This window comes from Felis catus, chromosome F1 (assembly GCF_018350175.1).
Source record: "Felis catus isolate Fca126 chromosome F1, F.catus_Fca126_mat1.0, whole genome shotgun sequence".
Lineage (NCBI taxonomy): Eukaryota > Metazoa > Chordata > Mammalia > Carnivora > Felidae > Felis > Felis catus.
This window is the reverse complement of record NC_058384.1, coordinates 21,758,686-21,782,849: the sequence shown is the minus strand read 5'-3', so window position 1 is coordinate 21,782,849 and position 24,164 is coordinate 21,758,686. Positions and strand designations below refer to the sequence as shown.

Sequence of the window (24,164 nt, the reverse complement as noted above, 5' to 3'; positions counted from 1 at the left end):
CTGACTAAAACAGAGAGGACATAAATTTGATTCACAAAAACTTGGATACATTATTATTGTTATAAGACTTGCTGTTTTGGGAGAGTAAAGCCATTGGTATCATGTCTTGCCAAGCATCATCAGCATATGTACTTCTTAAAGATTTATATGTTACAGAATGTCCGTATCTCATTACAACAATGCGGAATTCCTTTCTAGTTTGACTCCTTTCTCATATAATTGAGAAATAGGGCATCAACCTGTTCCTACTTTAGAAATGTTTATTCTCAGAAGATCTATCTATGTACCGAGACTGTACAACTTCAGCTCTGGATAGAATTACTTTAACAGAAATAAATTATAATATTATATGGATAACTTTTGCTCAGAAGTTTTCTAAGCCACAATCATTTTTGGACAATCTCTGTCTTTTGTCAAACTGTTCCCTAGGCCATCACAAATTACGCTGTTCAAAACCACTTACTTAATGAAAAATATCCTGAAAAACTGCTGTCAAAGAATAAAGTTAGCTTGGGGCGCCTGGGTGGCGCAGTCGGTTAAGCGTCTGACTTTAGCCAGGTCACGATCTCGCGGTCCGCGAGTTCGAGCCCCGCGTCAGGCTCTGGGCTGATGGCTCAGAACCTGGAGCCTGTTTCCCATTCTGTGTCTCCCTCTCTCTCTGCCCCTCCCCCGTTCATGCTCTGTCTCTCTCTGTCCCAAAAATAAATAAACGTTGAAAAAAAATTAAAAAAAAAAAGAATAAAGTTAGCTTAATTTTTTTTCTTTCCTTTTTCTTTTTTTTGTTTTTTGCTTTAGTCTCCTATTATTAGTTTTCATCTGTTCATTACTAACTTTTTTCTATCATTTCTTTTTATTTTATTTTTTTTTAACGTTTATTTATTTTTGAGACAGAGAACAGCATGAACAGGGGAGGGTCAGAGAAAGAGGAAGACACAGAATCTGAAACAGGCTCCAGGCTCTGAGCTGTCAGCACAGAGCCCGACGTGGGGCTCCAACCCACAGACTGTGAGCTCATGACCTGAGCCGAAGTCGGACGCTCAACCGACTGAACCACCCAGGCGCCCCTATCATTTCTAATTGTTGTAAGCAGCATCAGGTTATCTTTGGGAGGGGCACCTGGGTGGCTCAGTCGGTTAAGCGTCTGACTTCGGCTCAGGTCATATGCTCACAGTGTGTGGGTTCGAGCCCCACATCGGGATCTGTGCTGACAGCTCAGAGCCCGGAGCCCAGAGCTTGTTTCAGATTCTGCGTCTCCCTCTCTGTATGCCCCTCCCCCACTCGTGCTCTGTCTCCCTCTGTGTCAAAAATAAATAAACATTTAAAAAAATTATCTTTGGGAACATGTTGAGTTTAAATCAATTAATATGACTACAAAAAATTTTACATAAAGCATATGTAAATTTATATATCACCCAATTTATAATGAAACTTTTATAATAGGACAAAACAAAGTCAAATTATTTTTCTAACAAATTAAATTATATAAATATTGAATAAAATTGTACACTTGGACACAGTTAACATTTTGTTAATTTTTTTCAACAAACTTAAGAGGTGCTTTTTGCCTTTAGAACAGAGCAGTGTGCCTTCTTTTACCTCTTTTACTTTTCCTTCTATTATTTTTGTATGTAGTTATAATTCGAGTCAAGAACATTTGACACAATTTTTCTATTGATTCTTATGAATATGATTTTATAACTAGTGGTTTTATAATTTCCGTGTGAAATTATGTTCTTTTTCTATTTTATGTGAGAAAATAGACACTATAAAATTATCAGTATCTTGCCCTATGAAGATAATGGCAACCAAATGTTTTATTTATTTATTTATTAAATTATTTTTTGGGAGAGCATAAGCAGGGGAGAGGCAGAGAAAAGGGGACAGAGGTTCCAAAGCAGGCTCTGCCTGATAGGCTGACAGCAGTGAGCCCGATATGGTGCTTGAACCCACAAACCACAAGATCATGACCTGAGCCAAAGTTGGACATTCACCTGACTGAGCCACCCAGGTGCCCCCCCCCATATGTTTTATTTTGAGTGATATAGTGAATGTCCATGATAGATATTCTACAGGCTTACTACTTTATTCACGAAGTTGAACAATTTTTGTCATTGGATTGGAAATGGTTTTTTTAATAAAATTAAAGTTTATTTCTTTTTAAGAGAAAGAGAGTGTGAGCAAGGGAGGGACAGAGAAAGAGGGAGACAGAGAATCCCAAGCAGGCTCCACACTGTCAGCCCAGAGCCTGATACAAGGTTCGATGTATGTGAGATCATAACCTGAGCTGAGATCCACAGTCAGATGCTTACCCAACTGAGCCACCCAGGTGCCCCTAGATTGGAAAATTTTTAATGAAAGTTTTCTACCTAAAATTAAAAAAAAAATTTAGACAGGTGAACATGTAATTGTTGAAACCATTTTACAACACAAAAGTTGTTGGCATGGTTCAAGGATGTGTTTTCAGTGATTTAAAAATCTTTTGTTTTTAGATTTATTGTCTCATAATGCAAAGTAAAAAAAGGATTTTAAGATAACTATCAAGTAACTGAAAGAGGAGGCACCTGATAGAATATTTATTGTGTTCATTTTATTGGTACATTTTCCGTAAAAATAATCTTTTTTTTCAAGTTATCGTATTTTCCTTCATTTAAGACATTAGAATGTCCTAACCTAGCCATGACTGTGGATGCAAGAACAATCCTGTTCTTCAACTTTTTGATTACAAATGACAAGGAATAGAGGTGCCTGGGTGGCTCAGTTGGTTAAGTGACCAACTTCAGCTCAGGTCATGATCTCGCTGTTCCTGAGTTTGGGCCTCCTGACTGGCCCTCTGCTGACAGCTCTGTGTCTTCCTCTCTCTCTACCCCTCTCCCACTTGTGCTCTGTCCCTCTCTCTGTCTCTCTCGCAAAAATAAACATTAAAAAAATTTTTTTTAATTAAAAAAAATGCCAAGGAAAGATAGTGATTCACATTGCTATATTCAGACCACTGTGTTAAAGCGATATATTCAAAGACATTTTAAATGATGCATCCTTCTTTCTAAATAATTAATCAATATGGCACACATTTTTTTTTTCTCATTGGTAAAGGTATATTCAGAGACAGTAAAGTCTACCAAATATAGGAAACCTAATATGGGACACCCCAAGGAATAATTTTGCAAAAGATGCAAGGTATGCCCATCTATAGTTGCTTCTTGGACCTAGATTTGACTAAGTAGAGATTCATTCCATTATGGAAATAGGAACTATACTAAAATCTCAGGGTTTTTCCAACTGTATTAGTCAGCTTGGGCTGCCATAACAAAATTCTACAGACTGAGTCTTTTAAACAACAGAAATTTATTTCTCACTGTTCAAGGTCAAAGTGCCAGCCAAGTCGGCTACTTATAAAGGTTCTCTTCCTGGTTTATAGAAGGCCACCTTCTCACTTAGCAATATGCATTTAAGGTTTGTCCATGTCTTTTCATGGCTTCATATCTCCTTTCTTTTTAGCACTGAATAATATTCCATTTCTGGATGTACCAACTAGAGATAATCCTATTAGATCAGGACCCCAACTTCATGACTTTGTTTAACTTTAATGACTCACTTAGAGGCACCATCTTCAACTATAGCCACACTTGGGGTTAGAACTTCAACATACGGATTTGGGGAAGATACATTCAGTGCATAACAGCACCCCCCTCACTTTATAAACCAGAAAAAGATCCATAGAGAATGATGGGAAACTCAAGATTAAAAGAGACCTAAAAATTATGAAGATAAAGCTTTCCTTTGGTGTTTTCTACCAACAACCTTTTAAATAACTTGTTAAGTAAATTCATGGGAAAACTTGATTCTCAGTTGAAAGCATTTTCTGGGACATTACTACCTTCCCTCCTTGTATATGTCTCTTCAGTCTTTTCTAAGTTGTTACAGATTCCCTTCTACTACAGAAGAATCCACTGCCCTAAGATTCTTAACTTGGGTCATGTTCAAGAGCTTAAAGAACTATTTGAAACTGTATGACAATTTTTGTGTTGTTCCTATTTTTTTATTTTAGGTGCATAGCTTTTATCAGATTTAAAACCGGTCTATGACAGCACTATGACAGACTATGGTAAGACTCTATCTTACCAGAATGATGTAGTTTTCTGGTTTGAAAGTCTCTTTTGAGGGTAGATGTGGCATATCCACTCAAAAAAAGCTAGTAAGAGGTATTTTGGATGTTCAAAGTACTGAGCTTCATGCTAAGAATAGAAAAATGAATACCATAATTCTGTAATAAAGACTCAGTAAAATACAGAATAATAAGGAAGAGTTGAAGAGAGGTAAATTTATTGAACCCACAATTTTTTCTGACTCTAAAAACTTTTTTTTTTAATTTCATTATGCCCAGTTTGACTTGCCTCCTTCTGAACCTTATTAAAGCTGCAGGATATTGGGCATGAAGTATCTAATCAGTTTTTTTCTCATTATGAGTTGACATTATGTTGGGGAAAGGATGAAATTTAGCAGTGTTGCACTTATTTTGCAAGTGGACAAGTGGAGGCTTTCATTTTCAATTTTTTTTAAATTGAAGTATAGTTGACACATAATGTTACATTAGTTTCAGATATATAATAGTGATTCAACAACTCTGTACTATGCTATGCTCACCACAAGTATAGCTACCATCTGCTACCATGCAACGCTATTGGCTCTATTCCCTGTGCTGTGCCTTTTATCCCGTGACTTATTCATTCCATAACTGGAAGGCTGTATCTCCTACTCCCCCCACTCCCCTTCACCCACATTGCCCATCCTCCCCTCTGGCAACCATCAGTTTGTTCTCTGTATTTATGGGCCTATTTCTGCTTTTGGTTGCTTTGTTTATTTGTTTTGGTTTTTAGATTCCATATACAAGTAACATTGTATGATATTGTTCTTTGTCTGACTTATTTCACTTAGCACAATACCCTCTAGGTCCACCCATGTTGACACAAATGGCAAGATCTCTTTTTTATGGCTGAGTAATATTCCACCATGTATATATACACGTCTTCTTTATCCATTCATCTATCATTGGACACCTGAGTTGCTTCCATACCTTGGCTATTATAAATAATGCTACAATAAACATAGAAGCTTTCATCTTCAATTTTAATTTCAAGAAAGAAATTCTACATTGTTCTTTAAAATCTCCTCCAATTCATACACATAGACTAGGATTGATCCGAAAGAGAAATAGCGGAGAGTGAGCCTAAAGGTAAGAAAGATGATCAACTCTACAGCCAGTTTTTGCAGCAAGAATCCAAAAAAAGGGGAAATCTCTGAAGAAATTCAATTCACTGATGATTATATGAGCTTAAAGATTATACTTAAAGCAAATGTGTAAGACAAGACCTAAGACAAATAACAAGGGCCTTGAAGCAAGAAGCACATACCCTTCCAGTCTATGTGGGATACAAGAAGCAGGTCCAAAAGGGACCATAACATTAACATGTACTAGAAAGAGACTGAGTTCGACATGCAATATACAATTTGTTGTACAAATCCTTCTTGACTTATAATGTGATTACATCTGAGAGCTGTAGCTCCCTGCTGCTGCCTAGCATCACAAGGGAGCATCGCTCAGGAAAATATCAAAATTCATAACTTGAAGTACAATTCCTCATGAATGCACATCACTGTTGCACTATCATAAGGTTGAAAAATCATTAAGTTGAATCATTGTAAGTGGGGGACCATCTGTATGTATCTATGTTGAGTAATTTATATACATACTTCCCAGTATAGGAGGTGGGTCCCATTACTCCCCATCTATTCTTCTCTGTCCTCAGCAACTACTATGTTAGTTTCCTACAGCTGCTGTAACAATTCGAATTTATTATCTCACAGAGCTATAGTTTGGAAGTCCTAAATGGGTCACACTGAGCTAAAATTGAGGTGTGCCTTCCTTTCTGGAGGCTCTAGGGAAGAAGAGGTTTTCTTGCCCTTTCCAGCTATACAGGCTTCCCAAGTTCCTGCATCCTTGGTTCTCTTCCATCTTCAGTAATAGCTGGTCAAGTCTTATATTGCATCACTCTGACACTGACTCTTCTGCCTCCTTCTTTCACATAAAAGGTCTCTTATGATTACATTAGGTAATCCAGGATGATCTCTGTTTTAAGGTCAGATGATTAGCAACCTTCATTCCATCCACAGCCTTTGTTATGTAATATATGACAGATTCCGGTAATTAGTACTTGGACAACCTGGAGAGGTGGGGGGCATGATTCTGTCTACCACAACTACCAAGGTAAAAAACACTTTAAGTAATGTTTCCTATAATAGTATGACAGGATAGACATTTCCTGAGCTGTAAACCTTCTTATACCCAGTCTCTTATACCCATTAAACTGACTGAGAAAGCAAGAAGTATATTGTTACTACAGGATGTGTAGTTATTAAGTTAACTTAGGAGTCAGATGTGAGATGATGTAGCCTTCTCTAAACTGAAGAAAATGAAACTCAGAGAGATTTCTGATTCTTCATGTCACAAAAAGTCAATGTTAAAACCTCAAATTACTTCCACTGTTTCTGATTTATTTTCTCAGTGCAATGCTATGATTAATATTATTTATTATATAAATGGAGAAATTTAAAAAAAAAAAGAGGGGGCGCCTGTGTGGCTTAGTCAGTTGAGTGTCCGACTCGTGATTTTGGCTCAGGTCATGAGGGGTTGTGGGATCGAGCCCCAGGTGCGGCTCCATGCTGAATGTGGAGCCTGCTTGGGACTATTTCTCTTTCTCTCTTTCTCTCTCTCTTTCAAAAAAAAAAAAAAAAAAAAGAAAGAAAGAAAAAAGTAAATAAAAATAAAAAACAACCAAAAACCAAAAAAAAAAAAAAAGTCATTTGCCTAGAGTTACAGTAGGCATAACTATCTCCATTTTACCTTTTTAAAGGTGAGGAACATGGGACTCTTAGTAACCACACTGCTGACATTGGAAGAGCCCAGGTTCGCCTGACTGCAAAGTCCATGCCCTGGCGGTAAGCATCTAGCCAGTCCACCACCATGTTATTATCATCAGGAATGTGAAAAGTCATGTTCTTGACTTGTAAGATCTCAGTAATTTAGTCTAGAAATTCACAATTGTTTTATAATTCCCATGAATATCTCTGGCTATTTCAAGTGATGCCACAAATTTTTAAACATAAAATAGAAGTCACGTTCTGAGTTAATCTATTTATGCTAATTCACTTTATTAAGAATATTTTTGATACATATCACCTTTTAAATAAGTAAAGAGAATTAATACGAGATAAGGGGCAGCCACAGCAATCTATTTGATGTTCAATTCCCCAAAGTTGGAGCTTTAATACAATTACACTGTTTCTGAGATTCAAAGGCTCTCATTCTCTGTCTTTGAAGCAGGCTTCTTCCAACTTAAACAGCGTTTCAGTAGACTGATGTTTAGCACATTACTCAATAGTGTTGTCAAGTCTATATAAAATACACCATGAGAATGTTACAGAAAATTTACATTTTAAGTGGTAGGTTTCAGGGTGTGGGTGAGAGAAACATTCTTCCCCTTTGCATCATCTCCAACTGTTTTTTGCTTACAGAGAAAGATTGTTTACCCAATTGGCCTTTCTTCTGGCTTCTTTCTGAGTACTGTGTAAGTGGAAAACACTCCTTCAAGAGCATGTAAAATATACCCCACCCTGTGTTTTGTGAATGTTGTCATCATGCACAGGTATTGAGTAATAGCCAGGGAAAGTCACGCTATGATGCTTCCACATCACCTATTAGGAACAATCAGGAACATGAAAGAGCAAGTGAGTCTCTCTGGACAGGGTTCACTTGCAGGAAGACACAGAGGCAGGGGAAGTGGAAGCATTAGAGGCTGAGGCACAAGACCAACTCGAATCTTAAACTTCTTTCGTTTGGTTTCAGTGATGAGACATCTAGGAAACAAATTGGGAAGTAAACTGAAGATAACTGTTCCTGTGACCTTTATTTTATCAAATAACGATCTTTTCTCTGAAGTTTTTCCATGGCTTCAGCTCAAAGGCAATTTGACCGTTTAGTTTTCTGAGTGAATTTACGTAGAATGCGGAAATAAATTTCGCTTAATTTAGGCATTTAAATTAATTATTATTATTTTTTAAACATGTATTTTTCTTAATGTTTATTTATTTATTTTGAGAGACGGAGAGTGTGTGTACAAGTGGAGGAGGGGGAGAGAGAGAGGGAGACAGAGAATTCCAAGCAGGTTCCGTGCTGTCAGCACAGAGTCCCAGGAGGGATTTGAACTCACCAACTGTGAAACCCAGGGTTGGAGGCTCAACCAGTGGTGGAGCCACACAGGCGCCCTGCATTTAAATTAGTTATTATAGTGAAAGCAATCTGATCACTTTTGAATGCCAATTATTGAGAGTCCTTGAAGTAATGACTTATGTCTGAATTAAAAACCAGTAAATGATTTATCAAACTGTTTACTGTTTATCTTAAACAACTCCCCTCTACTTCATAGCCAGACTGTGGCTAAGCTCTGTAAAAGTTTGAGTCCTTAATAGTACATTGGAATTGGAGATGGAATTGGGGAACAATTGTTATTTCTAATCTTTCTTTTTTTTAACCTCAGCTTTGTTGATAACTATAGGAAATAAAGCAGCTCTGGGTTTCCTAAGTCTGTGATATTAAGTTTTTGAAATACAATTATTAAATAAGTTCTAACACATGTCGAAGATATCTAGCTATGTCTATATACAGTAAAACTTTGGATTTTGAGTAACTTGTTCTGAGAGTGTTCCGCAAGAGAAGCAAACATTTCTAATAAATTTTAACTTGATAAACAAACGATGTCTTGCAATACAAGTACTATGTGAGAGAGAATTTTTCTTTCCCAGCTTGGTTGGGTGTCCACTCTAGGATAATCTATTGTAGCAGTTTGGATAAGGGTTAGGAAAACTAAATGATATAAAAATGGCCTATAACCCTATTCTTGCCACCAAGAATAGCATCACATCTCTTCCTTTTTTCTTTTAACTTTTTATTTTGAGATAACTATAGATTCATACGATGTTTCAAAGAAATGTACAGGGAGGTACCATGCAACCTTCATATCACCTCCTCTAATTTTGACATCTTACATAATTATAGTCCAATATCAAAATCAGGACATTTACCTTGGTACAATCCATGGATCTTATTCAGATTTCCCCATTCATACATGTATTTGTGTGAGTGTGTGTGCATAGTTCTATGCCATTATGGCACATATGTAGCTTTGTGTAACTACCACCTCAATCAAGTTGCAAAAATATTCAATCAGCACAAGTCTCCCTCATGCTACCGTTTTATAACTATAGCTATCCTGAAATTTCTAATCTGGTAACCACAGATCTGTTTTCTTTCCTTATAGTTTTGTTATTTCAAGAATGTTATATATAGAGAGAATCATAGAATAGGTAACTTGAAAGATTGGCTTTGTTTTTTTTCATTCACATAACTCCTTTCAGTTCCATCCAACTTGTTTTATGTATCAATAGTTGTATTTGTTTTGCTGCATAGTACTCCATGATATGGATATACCACTGTTTGCCCCGGTTTGTTTAACCATTAACCTTTTGAAAGATATCTGAATTATTTTGCCTGGGGCTATTATGGATAAAGTTGCTATGAACCTTCATGTCGAGACTTTTGCATGATTTTTTTTTCTGGGATAAATGCTCAAGAGCACAATTACTGGATTGTATAATGTGGTAGGTAAAATAATGTTCCTTCAAAGAGTTCCATGCACCAATCCCTAGAACTTGTGAATATGTTGCTTTACATGACACAAAGGACTTTGTATATGTGGAAAAAAATTATGGATCTTGAGGAAGAGAGATTTTCCTGGGTTACCTTCATGCGCCCAAAGTGATAAAAAGTGTTCTTATGGGAGGGAGGCAAGAGGATCAGGGTCAGAGATATTAAAAGATAATGCCCTTCTGGCTTTGAAGATAGAGAAAGGGAGCATGAGCCAAGTAATGTGGGTGGTTTCTGGAAGCTAGAAAAGGTGAGAGACAGATTCTCCCCTAACGATTCCAGAAGAAACACAGCCCTGATGACACCTTGATCTTAACTCATACAATCTATTTCTTACTTCTGACCTCCAGCACTATAGATAATAAATTTTTGTTGTTTTAATCCATGAAGTTTGTACTAATTTGTCATAGCATGAATAGAATACTAATATACGTGGTAAGAGAATTTTTAGTTTTAGAAGAAACTGCCAAACTATTTTTATAGAGTGGATATTTTGCTTTCTAAGATCTTACTCTTTCTTCAAGAATCAACACATATTCTGCTTCTTTCATGAAGCCTACTCTTAAGCACTTATTGAGTATTTTGTGATGTCTTTTAAGTATCAGACACTGTTCTGAGAGCAGTGAATGATGCAAACCAGGTTGTTACTTTCTTGGACATGAAATTCTAGTGATGGGACACAGATAATAAGTAAACATACAAATCAAGGTAATAACAGAAATAAATGCCAGAAAGAAGATGAAAGAGCTTTAGTAGTTGCTTTAGTTTAGGTGTTTGGAGGAGGCCTTTCTAAGAGGGGAAATTTGAGCCAAGATTTGGGTGTTGAGAAGGATCCAACCATGTGGAAATATGAAGAAGGAATTTTCTAAACAGGGGCAACAGCTTGAGAACCCTTGGTGGTAAGCTAATCAGAAAAAAGTTGTGGTGGGAGCACAGTGAACAAGGGTAGGAAATTATGGTAGATGAGATTGGGTACTTAGGCAGGGGACTGATCACTGAGATTTTCTAGGATATAGTTAAGAGTTTGGATTTGTCCACTGTGTAATAGGAAGTCACTCTTTTTCAAATAGGAGAGGAACACGATCTGATGTATGTTTGAAAATGACCAGTCTCATTGCTATAAGGTAAATGGTTTGGAATGAGGCAAAGAATAAAAGAAAGGAAACCAATTGAGAGATAATTGCATCAACTAGGTTGGTAGTATTGGAGTTAGAGAAAGGGTGACAGGTGTAGGATTTGTTTGTGGGTTAGAGTCAACAAGATTGCTGCTGGATTGACTAAGGGCATTCTGAAAAGAGAGGTTTTTGCTTGAGAACAAGAAGATGGTGGTATACCTAACTTTTGAAGATTATTATTTTGGGTATATGGTGCCAAGAGGGGAGAGATTGTTAAATAAGCTATTAAATTTATGTAGTTGAGTGGATAGGTTGTCATTGACAGTTGGGAGATTGGTTCTACAGCCATAAATTTGGGAGTTATAATTAATGTCTCAATTTATGAGTGTGTATGGGATTAACCCAGATAAGGGCAGATAAAGAGGGGGATCAAGACATTTCAATTTATACAATGGAGGATGAAGAGATTGTTTAAAAAAAATCTGAGTAATAGCACTCCATGAAGGTGGAGAAAGACCAGGAGAGTATCAGACCATGAAACCAAGGAAAAAAAAAATCTTTCACTAAGGAAACTGTAGGCATTTGCGTTGAATGCTAGTAAGAAGTCAAATAAACCAATTAGGAGGATGGCTGAAATGACGTTGCACCAGTAAAGTACAATAGAGGGAGAGAATGAAGGAGGGAATATAATGGTGGGCAATGGAAACTGAGCTCGATGCCTACGGAAGGAAATGAGATAAGTGGGGTAATGAATAGTGATGAGGTCAATGGGTCAGTAGGCTCAGTGAAGTTAGAGTTATATGTTAAAGTGTGAGTGTTGAAATAGGTGAGCTAGAAGGTGAGTCAAGGAAGATGCTTGAAACCAAGATTTTGGAAATGGTACAGCAATTGATGATAAGATCAAGGTATGGATAATCATAGGAAATGGTGGAAGAAGGTATCACAGGAATGAAGAAGGCTAAGGAAGAGAAAAGCCAGGCAGGATTAAGTAGGTGGTCCATGTATATATTACCAAAATATCAACATTAGGAGTACAACAGAAGTCCATCAGCCAGGTATTAATGATTTGCCCAACTGAACATAACATCCCCCTCTTTGAACTTCCTTTTAATTTTGTACCTCCTTAGCAATTTTGTCTTCTTTTTGCTTTTGGTGTACTTGGTTTTCTTCCCTTCTTCTAGATTAGGCAATGAAAACAAGTTTGGTGCTATCTCCTATAGCACAAAGCACACATTTTCCAATTCAGTGTTGCAATGAACAAGAATAATAAATAGTGACCCTAGGAAGTCTCTCTCTGAGGGCAGAACCATTTCATTAAGGTTCAGTCTAGTTTGGAATAGATAGGAGAATGCAAGACAATGGTTTAAGTACGGCGCTTTAGGGAAATCATATGTCTTATGACAAAGATATATGGAAACAGTCAAAATTTATTGTAGAAGAGATTTTTCCATTCTTAAATAGTATAAAAATAAACAGGCATTTGTTTCAACAGTTACATTTGACATTAAGTTAATTTAAATACACATTTGTCTTAGGCACCAAAACCTTTGTATATTATATTCCAAATTCCTAGGTTTGGTCAGCAGGTTGATGTTAATAAAAGTTTTTTTTTTTAATCAATGAAGTTAACAGTTTTTAATACAAGCCCTTCTAATATTGACCATTTCTTTATTAACTATAAAATTTTTAAACATAAAATCTTAAAAAATCCCCTGAGTTATTTCCTTTAATGAAATTTCAATTTCTCTACCTAAAAGACATGCTTTTGCAATTATTTACAAATACTGATGTCATCTGTAATCAGTGCTTGATTTAAAAATATTAAAACTCACAGTGCTTTGCACACATCTCCTCAGTAAATTATAGCTGAATGAATTAATGAAGGATCCACAGGTCCTTCAAAAAATGTATAAAAGGTCAGTCTTGTGGTGTATCCAGGCTAATGAGACACAATGTTCTCTGTGGGCTGGTGTATGGGTAAACCTTCCATATTTCATTATACCAGAGTTGGGTTGCTGAAAATTTATTCAGAAATTTTAATCTAATAATTTTTCTTGTAGTTTACTAGTAATTCAGAGAGTTAATCTCAAAGAAGATATACTGATTCTCACATAATGAAAAAAAAATCAATGATTGCAGCCTAAACCTAGTTTATAATAACGTCCTAACAAGACATAAATAATAATCCTCAATAAATTAAGTAGTATACAGTACCAGCAAATGTCAGCTGACAATGAGATGTGGAAAAGAAGAAACATGTTCTTCCTGGGAACTATTCAGGAATTGTTTGGCTTTGTTTTTCAAGAAGAAAGGACATTCATTAGAATAGAAATACAACTTTCCTCTATCAAGAACCCCCTGCAGTTCTCTGTAATGCGTTCAAAGCCTACATGTAAGCCTACAAAGAGGCTTCTTCCATTACACTTAGTTAAAATTAACTATAAATAAAGTTCTCTGCTTTTCACTTAAAATAAGTGTATGTCCTTTTGTAGAGGCTTTTTTAAGGGCTGTTTTTTTTTTCTCTTTCATTTTTGTTAAGAGGAGCTAAGTTACTAGTAGTCCTGAGTTGAGGTTTTCCTGAAAACTTGCAAAAGTTCAGATACGAAAATATAGACAGAGGGAAAAGATAAGAAAGAAAATAGAGTCCACCGAAAGATGAACTCAGATCTTAAAATCAAGAAAACAAAATAGAAGGAGTAAACTGATCAGAAGAGAGTTTCTCCCAGTACAATGGCTAACAGAAGAAAAGAAAAGGAACAGGTGCAGGTAGTTGCTTCTAATGCATCATGGAGGATACACTGGAAATCCCAGGGTATACACTGGAAAAAAAACTTGCAGCATTTTGCCATCTTGGACCAGCATTTAAATGTCCAAACAGCTTTGCTTTTGTTATTATAAATAATTTAAACTGAAATTCAAGTAAAAGGATGTCAAACTCATTTCCCATCAGTTTATAAAAAAGAATGAAAACTGTTTTCCCCTTTAACCTGAAGGAATGACATCTTTAAAGCAGTGACATGAAAATCTTCACAAGTATGACCCCTTTCTCCTTAACAGAAGATGTTAAGTAACATAAGGAGTTTAACATAAATATTAAATAATTAAGTTAAAAGAAATAGTCCATATAAATAAATAAATAGGATTAATACCCTTCTACAGTTCAGTTGAACGTTCTTTTAGCAGTACTGTGGGATTGATATCATCCAGTCCAGAGTGCGAAGAGCTTGCATTAATGGTGACTGTTTTGGTGAGCTGTGGATCTTGAACACTGAATGCAGTAAAAGGACAGCCCTTCACGTTATTGCAGATGAGAGACTGAATCGAGGCAGTGTTGATGATTTTAAAACCTACTTCTCCACCAAAAGTGCTAGGCTTCCAGTAGTCAGGAGAACATATAGGATTACCCATAAGTCCTTTCAAGGAGAATGGTGCTCCCATTTCTACCATGGTCTCACCAAAGATGGCATCAGGGCGAGGCTTTTCTACCAGAAGGGCAGGATACAGCTCCATGGCATCAATATCACCATAAAGTGCTTCTAACCCCGCAGCCATTTCCTTCTCTCCTGTGAAGGTGACAAAGACAGATATACAACCAATTGTAAAAATTTACCAAAAAAAAGTTTTAATCCTTTTAATCCTTTGCTCAATTTGCTTTCAACTTCTCTGTTGTTTCCATTTGACCCTTGATTCTTTTAAGAAGTTTCTCACCTGTGAGTTCTTCAAACGATGTATAGGGCTTCAGCCGAAAGCGTTTGCGATACTCATTAAGAGACTGGTACTTCATCTGTCTGCTCTGGTCGATTGAGGCCTTTGCTACTTGCTGCACTGCAGCTGGAACATTCCTACCACCAGCAACCTATGGAAAATGAATTAAGTTACAGGACAAAACTTTTAGGCATATTTATGGTGATTTCTGTCTTAAAAACATTCATTCCTTGGGTACAAAGTAGATAAGACTGATGTTCCCAGCTGAGACCTACACTATCCAATTTAGAAATTTTATTTCTAGGGGTGCCTGAGTGGCTCAGTGGGTTGAGTATACAGCTCCATCTCAGGTCGTGATCTCACAGTTCATGACTTCAAGCCCCACGTCGGGCTCTCTGCTTTGGATTCTCATACTCTGCCTTTCTCTTTCTCAAAACTAAATACACATTAAAAAAATTAAGGAATATTTATTTCTATGATCTATAGATTGTATAATTATAGAAAGTTTTTGAAAATATATTTAAGGGATGACTGCATATTTCTATTTGATAACTGTAGACTACAAGTTCAGACTTTTCAAAAAAAAAGGTAGGCTTCTTTTTCAAGAAAAGAATTGACTAACAAAATAATTACTCTTTCAGTAAATTTAAGAAAAATCATTTCAGTGGCAGAAATTCTAGTTACTAATCCTTTGTTTCGTTTTTCAATAATAAGGCTTACCCTGCCAGCAATTTGCCTGCTGAATGATTCCACGAACTGGGTAAGCCCATGTTCCAGTAATATAGAGTTGTTGTAGACAAACTGCTGGAAATTGTACTCCTGGTCATCTATTTGCAAGGTGTCAGGCAGAAGGGGATGCCAGTGGTAGAGTGTGTTAAACTCAGCAGCAATACGGTTTTGGTATTGGAATTGTTGGTTGAAAAGCAGCTCTGGGTCAAACTTCAGTTTGAAGTGATAGCCACTCAAGTGTTGTACATAGTCTTCAATCACAATCTTAATGGTTTCTCCTATTTACACAAAACAAAAAAATTAGAGCATTAATCCTCTGGTTACCAACTTTCAAGCAGCTGAAATGCAATTCTGTTAATCCAGTATTCACTTGTATTTTTTCCTTTATACCATCCAAACAAAAGGTATTTCTATTACCAATCATGCTCAAGGATTGAATTCATCTGGAGCATGTGATTTTACATTGACTACAGTCTCCCAGAACTACTTAAAACATATCAAAGGTAACTAGTTGTCTCTGGGGAAGAGGGTTTTATTTAAATTCACTTCTCTTCTTGTTTACCTATCAGTATTAGCCTGCTCGTCTGGAACAACCGCTCATCATCCCATTCTGGATGCTCCTGTTTAAGCACATCACACACTCTGTTGTGTTCCCGCAGCCAAATTGTGGCGTACATCATCAGACCAGGCACCAGACCAAAGACCTCCTGGCCCACAGCAAACCGCAGGTGTTCAGGAACATGAGGTGGGTAGATCATCTCGACCTGAGTATCTTTGACTGTGGGAGGATACACCTCCCCATCGATTATCTAAAAAAATAACAGTAATAAAAATGTCAAATTTTAACCACTACAGATTCTAAAATATGGGTAAGTGGTGACTCATCATTAATTCTTAATACTCAAATGGCACACACCTGGTATTTCATTTTTCCATCCTTGAAAAGGCGCAGTTTATGCTGTCTATCCAAAGTTTCACCATAAACATGACTTAAGTCCACCTGGAAGATTATGGAAAAATTTTATCTGTTACCGTTGAAGTTCTACAAAGTGTCTGTAATATCATTTATCATTAAATAGTTTGATAAAATACCTATTTTTCTCACAGCCACAAAATACTAAATTAATTCGTTTATCCACTGACACCACAAACCTATATATGTCTCTTGTGTTTAAAGATATTTGTATCTCATATGGAGCCTGTAAGTATATAATATGCTTTACTATAAGTGTATGGTATTTCTTTTAATAAGCATCAGAAAATGTATTATTAATATAAAATTCTTACTGATAAATTGAAACTGTGTCATTGAATTCCAAGGAATAATAATGCAGCAAAAATCTCATAATAGCAGCATAATCAGGGTACCAACAAAAGTTTGAAGAGACAAGTTTTTACAGTGCTAATATTTTAAACTAAATATATAAGAGCCAAATTACAAATAATAATAACATCTGTATGTATGTATGTGGGTGTGCATGTGTGTATTTTTACTAAGCCAGTGAATTAAAATGGAAATTCCATTAATACACATTTCTGGAATAGAAATTCCATTTATAGACAGGGGATTTTTTAAAAAGAGGGGTAATTATTTGGTGTAGCAAATATATATATATGGCCTTTAATATTAGCACTCAGTATGATTTTTGCTATAATTCCAATTTAATTCTGTCTTACCCCATGGCCCAGTCCTTTGGTGAAAGCTGGTCCTCGCTTATGATCTGTCTTGAAAAATTGATGGGTGAAGTGTTGGGCAAAAAATGCAAACATCATATTTGTGCCTTGGGGGTCAGGAATGAACTTTCTTCTTAGAAGAAATTTTTCCACAATCTCTTTTGAATCAGGAAGCTCTTTCTTGCCTGAAAATTGAGAAAGCTAAGATAAGAATTCATCTACATATTAAGGAAGCAGATAGTAAATGGGGACTTGTGGGAGAAATACAATTGTGAACAGGGTTATAATGCAAATGGAAATTCTAAGATACAGGGAACACCTTATTGATGTTATCTATTTTAACTAGTATTTTAACTAGTATTTAGTATTAATGAAAGAATTTGAAAACATGAAGACATTACACCAAAATGCCCATTCACTTTCATAGGATAGTTTACAGAAAGTCACACTCTCAAAAAAAAACCAAAACAAACCAATCAAACAACAACAATAAACAAAACAAAAACCCTCCACAGATACCCAATAAGAAAGCAAAAAAAAAAAAAAGTGCTTTTATTAACAAATTACAGTTCAGTATTGAATTTTTTAGGTAGCAATCTAGTACCTATTGCAATGAACACCTCTCTACCCCCCCTACACACTCACCTTTCACACCCATGGGTGTTGGGCAGTCATCAGCCACAGGGGGAAGAGCTCTGGTATAATAGGAGAGATTGGAAAAGGCTTCCCAGCTTTTATAGCCATAGTCCACATTGTAAGTTGGTGGGCTCTCGATCAAATGTGACCTGGCTGAAATTTTCAAGAAAACAAAAATTTTGTTTTAATTTTTCCCATACTCAAGACACACCAACGTTCATTTTTACTGTAAAATGGGCAAAGTGGCACTAAAGACTGAACTGAATTCCAACAACCAAAGATAACCCATTGTAAAACAGTTACACTTTAAAGTCTCACTGCTGCTTGTACTAAAAAAATCAGAAAGAATGATTCATTAAAATGCACTTTGGGACACCTGGGTGGCTCAGTGGGTTAAGCTTCCACTTTGGCTCAGGTCATGACCTCCGGGTTAGTGAGTTTGAGCTCTACATCAGGCTCAGAGCCTGGAGCCTGCTTCGGATTCTGTGTCTCCCTCTCTCTCTATCCCTTCCCTGCTCATGCTCTTTCTCTCTCAAAAATAAACATTAAAAAAATAAAATAAAATGCATCTTTAATAAAGTATACATACTTTACCCAAACATGATCTAGCCATCTTGAGTTTTCAAATAATCATCTACTTACTGCATAAGAGGCCTACGAAGGAATACCTGGGCATGAAACCCACTTTAGAAATAGAGTTATTTTCTTGCTCACCCAAATCCAGATTAACCATTTATTTTAATGGATGCAGTGCTATGGCCCATGGACATTTAGTAAACAAGTGGACCACACTTCCTTCACAAACTGGCAAGAGTAGTGAATTTAGAAGAGGCGTACAGGATTGTACGTAGAATTCGAAGTGAGACAGAACTTTCTAAACCAGATGAAACTGAGATGTCAATATTTTTGGCCATTAAGATAGAAGGAAAACTAAAGTCATTTTATAACAAGAATGAAAATATATTTCAGGATTAGGTTTAATAACTTAAAGTTCTATAAAGTGCATTTTTCTTTGAGGAAGCTAAAAACCTTAGAAAGGGACTTGTACTTACATGTCAACACATATTTCATAATTATATTTTGCAGGAAGGGAATGTTATTGACAATGTTCCAGACTCCCTTGAAGTGGGTAAGTATGTAGTGCACTGTATTTGGAGTGGGTTTCAGGAATAACTTTATTCTTGTCAGAAATTCAGCTGCAAAAAAGAAGGAAAAAAAAAAGGAGAGATTAACAGGACCCATTATAAGGTACTAGTTTGTAAAGTGATAACTGGATACATTCCCAGTCCCAATGAGGGCACCCAAGGGCAAACTTACGTGTTGAACAGTTTTCACCATAGAATCCTGTTCGGGTACAGTCACACTTATACTGGTCAAATCCTATGCTCAGGCATACACCTTGGTTTTGGCATGGGTTGGAACAGCAAGGATTTGCTACAATAAAAATAAGGACAGTATATAAGTCATTCTTTAGTTTCTTAATTTTGACTTAAACATTTAGTTGTTTTACATACTATAGGTCAACTTTATATTAATAAATTCAAGAAACATACATGTAGTCATGGGAAAACAGTTTTTTTAACCTGTCACATACAATGATCATAATGAAAATACCAATTCCCATTCAACAATAAGGGTAACAATATTCAACCACATTAGTCATGTTGCTAAGCTTTTTCTTAGTAACATTTTAGATGTTCAGCATTTTTAAGGAGCTCAAAAAAGTAGCACTTTCAAAATTAAAGGGTAAATTTCAATGTAAAAACAGCTTGTTTTTAAAATATTGATTCCTATTCTTTAATAGTAGGCACCACACACAAACATTTCACATACATTGATTGTTCCTGTCTTACCGTAATAACAATCTGCAAATTAGTATCACTATTCCTATTTAGCAAGATGAGAAACGTGAGACCCACACCGGTTAAGTAACTGGCTCATGATGATCAGAGCTTGTGGCAAAAGGTGGGATATACACCCAGTTCCTTTGGACTCCAATGGTCCAACCTCTTTACCAAGTCAAACATCGTCTCCATTCCGGGACTGTTCACAGTACCGGGAGGACCCGGGAGGTCAGAGCGGAACCTCGTCCGGGGTTACGGTACCGAGGGTTCCCCGGTGCAGGGAGCCAGACCCACCTGCACGGCAGAGCGCCAGGGCGGCGCAGAGCAGCAGGGCGCGGGCAAGCATCTCGGCGGCGGGCGGAGCGCGGGCGGGAGGAGGCGTTGCCGTATTTGGGATCCCGCGGCGGAGCTGGAGGTGGCGCTGTGCGAAGTTCCCGAGTGTTTCCTGACGCTCGCTGCAAGTCGTTTGACAACTGGAAGCTAACGGAGAGAACCTTCCTTTTATGAGTGAAAACTAAGCCCACGTGACGACATGACTGTTTCTTTCCGCTTTTTTTTTACCCCCCCAACTCTCCCCCTCCCCCTGTCTACTTAATTGCGTAAGACCCGAGTGGGGGCAGGAGTTTTACCCACGCAGATGAGAAAATCGGAAACCTGGGAAGCTGCCCTCGGCTTCCCCAAGGCGGGTGCAAAGCGAATTGACCCCCTCCTTGCTCCGATCTCACGCTTCACCTTCCTCAGTCCCTCAGGTCCAGAATGCAATTTGCGCCAGATTCCCTTTCTCCCAGTCTTTGACCCGGAGCTTTCCGGACCCGGTGCCTCGGCGGATTCCCTTGGGGGGAGGGGAGACACTCGGCTTCCTCTCCCGGAATCCAAGCGGCTGGAGGTCCCAGAGCGCAGGGAATCCCCCGGCGCGGCCGCCCCCATGTCTCATCCTCAGGTCTTTGGGGGGCCGGAGGAGTCACAGTCTGGGCAGACGGGGCCAAGAAAGGCTGACATGTTTGACACGTCATGTACTTCAAACATGTCACCACTTTAGTGACGACCCTTAACCTGGTGTACAGCACATACATACATATATACATTGTTTTTTGTTTTTGTTTTTTAATTTGGCAGGATGAAATGTAATAGCTATAGTCAGAGTACATATCTGTAACTTCAAAGCTATGCTGTTCTTCACATAAATGTTGTTCTCCACACCCCCACCCCTTCCTTGCTTCTTGGAGACAGAAAAAAATGTTAATTCCTCTCCACAATACTGCTCCTAAGCAGTTATCCTGTAAATAGTCTATCTGAGTGTGAGGGATCACCACGATAACGTTTCCTTTCCTCTGATGAAAACAGGAAGGCAAGGCGCCCAGGGTCTGCGGGGATGCTAAATGTCCACAACATCTGCTTTAAAGCATTTCTTTCTTGGCCCCCGCGGTTCACTTTGCTTAGCAGTCCTTCTCAGGAGATACACATAAAAGGAAAAAGATCCTTAAAATTTGGTTTTTTGTCTTTTCTGCCCACTTTTCCAAGATGATGAATGTGGCAATGGATCAAAGTACAACACTACATTTATTTTTCAGTTGTTTGGGCTTATTAGTGCAAATTTTCTATTCTCATTTTTGGAACATGGTTTGACGAGGAATTGAGTGGAAAAGATGGATGATTTTGACAATTTTGAATTTCTTTGTCCTTTGTTTTTATTTAATATCTTTTGGTGGTAGGAGGGTGAAATCCAAGCAAGAAGGAAGGAAGGAAGGAAGGAAGGAAGGAAGGAAGGAAGGAGAGAGAAAAAGAGAGAGAAAGATAGCAAAGTGGAGAATAAAAAGTTCAATTAAGCCATACATTCTTAGCACTAATGGAAAAAACAACATAAAACCTGAAGTAAATCTACACCAGATACCTCAATTTGTAGAAGTCTTGAAGAAAAAAAAAAGAGACTCACTTGGAATTTTTTTTCTTGCCATTTGCTTAATGTACACAGTATCTAATTTTACATGAGACACAAATGACTAAAATTCCATCTCATCCAGGAAGCTTTTCTCTTCCTCTAGTCATATTTAATCATTCCATTTGTGACACTCCCACTTATTGTACTCTTATATGAAATTGTAACTAAGAGCATAATTTTTTGAAATAATTCCACTTTTCTGTTTCACTTTAAATAAGTAGGTTGTGTCTACTCAAATTTTAAACTGACATTTAGGACCACTAATTTGAGCTAGTTTAGGTGTCACTTAAGAATCCATACCCTGGCTCTGCTGGTGTATTGAAATTTTACATTGTAATCCGGAATTTATGTTGAAGTCATCCTCATTGTTATCAGCACAGACCCTGACACGGGGCCCGAACTCACGAACAGTAAGGTCATGACCTGAGCCAAAGTCAGACGCTTAACTGATTGAGCCACAAGGCGCCCCAAGAATGGGCACAGTTTAGAAAGGAAGTCCAAATATGGGCTTGAGGAAAAACCATCATGATATGATTTATTAAATAATTTTGACAAGTGTGAGAAAGTGAAATCGAATGGATAGTACATATTGGGATGCTGGTCACGAGGGGATGTTAAATGTCCCAAACCAACTCCAGATGGCTACACATATTTTAGGTGGAAAAGTACTATGATTACTGTGCCATGATGTATCACACCATAAAAAATAAGGTTTTGATTATGCAAAACCATAGCTCTCACTTTTGTATATATTTAGTGTTTCTGTGTGTATTTTAGACACACACACACACACACACATAAATATATATATAAATATATACTGTATATTATATATATAAATATATACTATATATAAATTTATACTATATATATTTGTATATATAGTATAAACTTTCTTAGTCTCTAAAATGTGTTGGGAAATTCTCTGCATGAAGGAAAATAAGAAAGCATATTAAAAATCTTCCAGAGCATTCTGTTGAGTTTTACTGCCCCCTTCTGCTGCTTGAATTTTTATCAACTTCTTTTTCTTTATGATACTGTGAAGATTGCTAGATAGGTTCTGTGTCTGATGTTACAATGTTCATAAAAGTCTACATGACCAGTGCTCGTTTTAAATTTAACTCATGAATATACTGAAAAAGAATGAAATATTTGTTCATTGAAGTGATAAGCCATTTATATGAGTTAAAAGAAAATGAAAAATGAAGCTCTTAATACCCCAAATTCCAAATGAGCTAACATTTTTGAGAGAGACATTTCTTATCGTTGAGTAGGGTTCCAGCACTCAGACATGCAAGAATGCTCTGATTCCACTCTCTCCGGCAGGGAGCTTCTTTCCATTTCCCTCCCTTCTACCTTAGTTGATTTAGTGATTCATTCAGAGGGAGTGGAGATTGCCCCATGTCTTTTCATTCATGGCCTGCTGGCTAGAAGAAGTTTTGCCATCTTGCATCAGGGTTATTTATTTTTTTTAATTTTTAAGTTTATTCACTCTGAGAGAGAGAGCACAAGCAGGGGAGGTGCAGAGAGAGAGGGAGAGAGAATCCCAAGCAGGCTCTGCACTGTCAGTGCAAAGCCCAATGTGGGGCTTTAGCTCACAAACCTTGAGATCATGACCTGAGCTGAAGTCAGACGCTTAACTGACTAAGCCACCCAGGCACCCATCATCAGGGTTATTTTTAAGAGATCTTTTAGCAAAGTTATACCACCGAGTATACAGAAATGCTACTTACAAAGGGCCTCTAGTTTAGTCCTTCAGTAAATCCTGGTTATGCACCCATTCCTGCCTATATAAGAGAAATTTCAAGGCTATAATATCCATTTCTGAGTTTTATAAAAAGTTGATCTCCTTTCTTTTCTTTTTAAAAAACAATTTTTTAACAATTTATTCATTTTTTGAGAGACAGAGAGTGAGTGGGGGAGGGGCAGAGAGAGAGAGAGACAGAGAGAGACAAAGACAGAATCCAAAGCAGGTTCCAGGCAGGCTCTGAGCTGTCAGCACAGAGCCTGATGCGGGGCTCCAACCCACGGATGGGAGATCATGACCTGAACTGAAGTCGGAAGCTTAACCGACTGAGCCACCCAGGTGACCCTCCTTTCTTTCAAACAACTCAAGTCTCTCATAGATTTTTCTTTTTCTTCACTGTTCATGGTTGCATGTCATAACTGCTCAGACGAGCCAAGGTAGATTGAACACAGTCCTTCTGTTAGAGTTAGGAATCTCAAATGGGAATAAGGAAGTCCAGTAGAGTGTGAACAGGGTGAACAGGGGTGTGCATGGTGAGAACACACTCACCAATTAAATATCAGGTTTAGGACTTTCAGTTTCTGTTCCAGCATGTAAGCAGCTTGAAAGTTGCCACTTCATCCTAACGACAAATAAAAACCTGAACAAACTGAAAGTTCAATACTCTTATTAGATCTCTTAGGGTTGTGAGATGACAGGATAAAATCCTGTCCCCAAAATTTGAGAGACAGGCCATCCAGGGAAGCACAACTTAACAGAACAGAAACCAATGAGCAGAAACCTCCGTGGAAACCAGTACCTGGACTGGAAAACGCAAAGTGGAATTGACGAATTCTGGATGCTCCATGTGGATAAGTCTGAGTTAAAAACTCCAGGAGAAGGGGCACATGCTTTTGTGAGTTTCACTTCCTAAAGGTCTACCAGGTTCTCACAATGAATACCAGAAGAAGAAGAAGAAAAAAAACAAAAACAAAAACAAAAAACCCTTGAGAACTCTTGAGAGATTGACAGGGAAAAG

The 24,164-nt window shown here is 37.4% G+C and overlaps 1 protein-coding gene and 1 long non-coding RNA gene across 3 annotated transcripts in view; one reads left to right on the top strand and one right to left on the bottom strand.

Annotated features, from left to right (window-relative positions):
* LOC123382778 overlaps nt 1-24,164 on the top strand; it is a 99,066-nt gene that overhangs the window by 8,173 nt on the left and 66,729 nt on the right. The window contains exons 1-4 of one of the 2 annotated variants that reach the window (XR_006591687.1): nt 5,059-6,262; nt 6,909-6,993; nt 15,876-16,051; nt 18,703-18,745. This is a non-coding gene — a long non-coding RNA (uncharacterized LOC123382778). Of the gene's footprint in view, nt 1-5,058; nt 6,263-6,908; nt 6,994-15,875; nt 16,052-18,702; nt 18,746-24,164 lie in introns of those variants that run through there. The other variant, XR_006591688.1, reaches the window with a different exon arrangement.
* Nucleotides 13,396-19,935, bottom strand: PTGS2 (prostaglandin-endoperoxide synthase 2). The gene is given in 10 exon segments (NM_001110449.1): nt 13,396-14,435; nt 14,581-14,728; nt 15,298-15,584; nt 15,869-16,115; nt 16,223-16,306; nt 16,984-17,165; nt 17,626-17,769; nt 18,669-18,812; nt 18,934-19,050; nt 19,755-19,935. Coding segments are annotated over 10 exon segments (1,815 nt in total). The 5' UTR covers nt 19,807-19,935; the 3' UTR covers nt 13,396-14,025.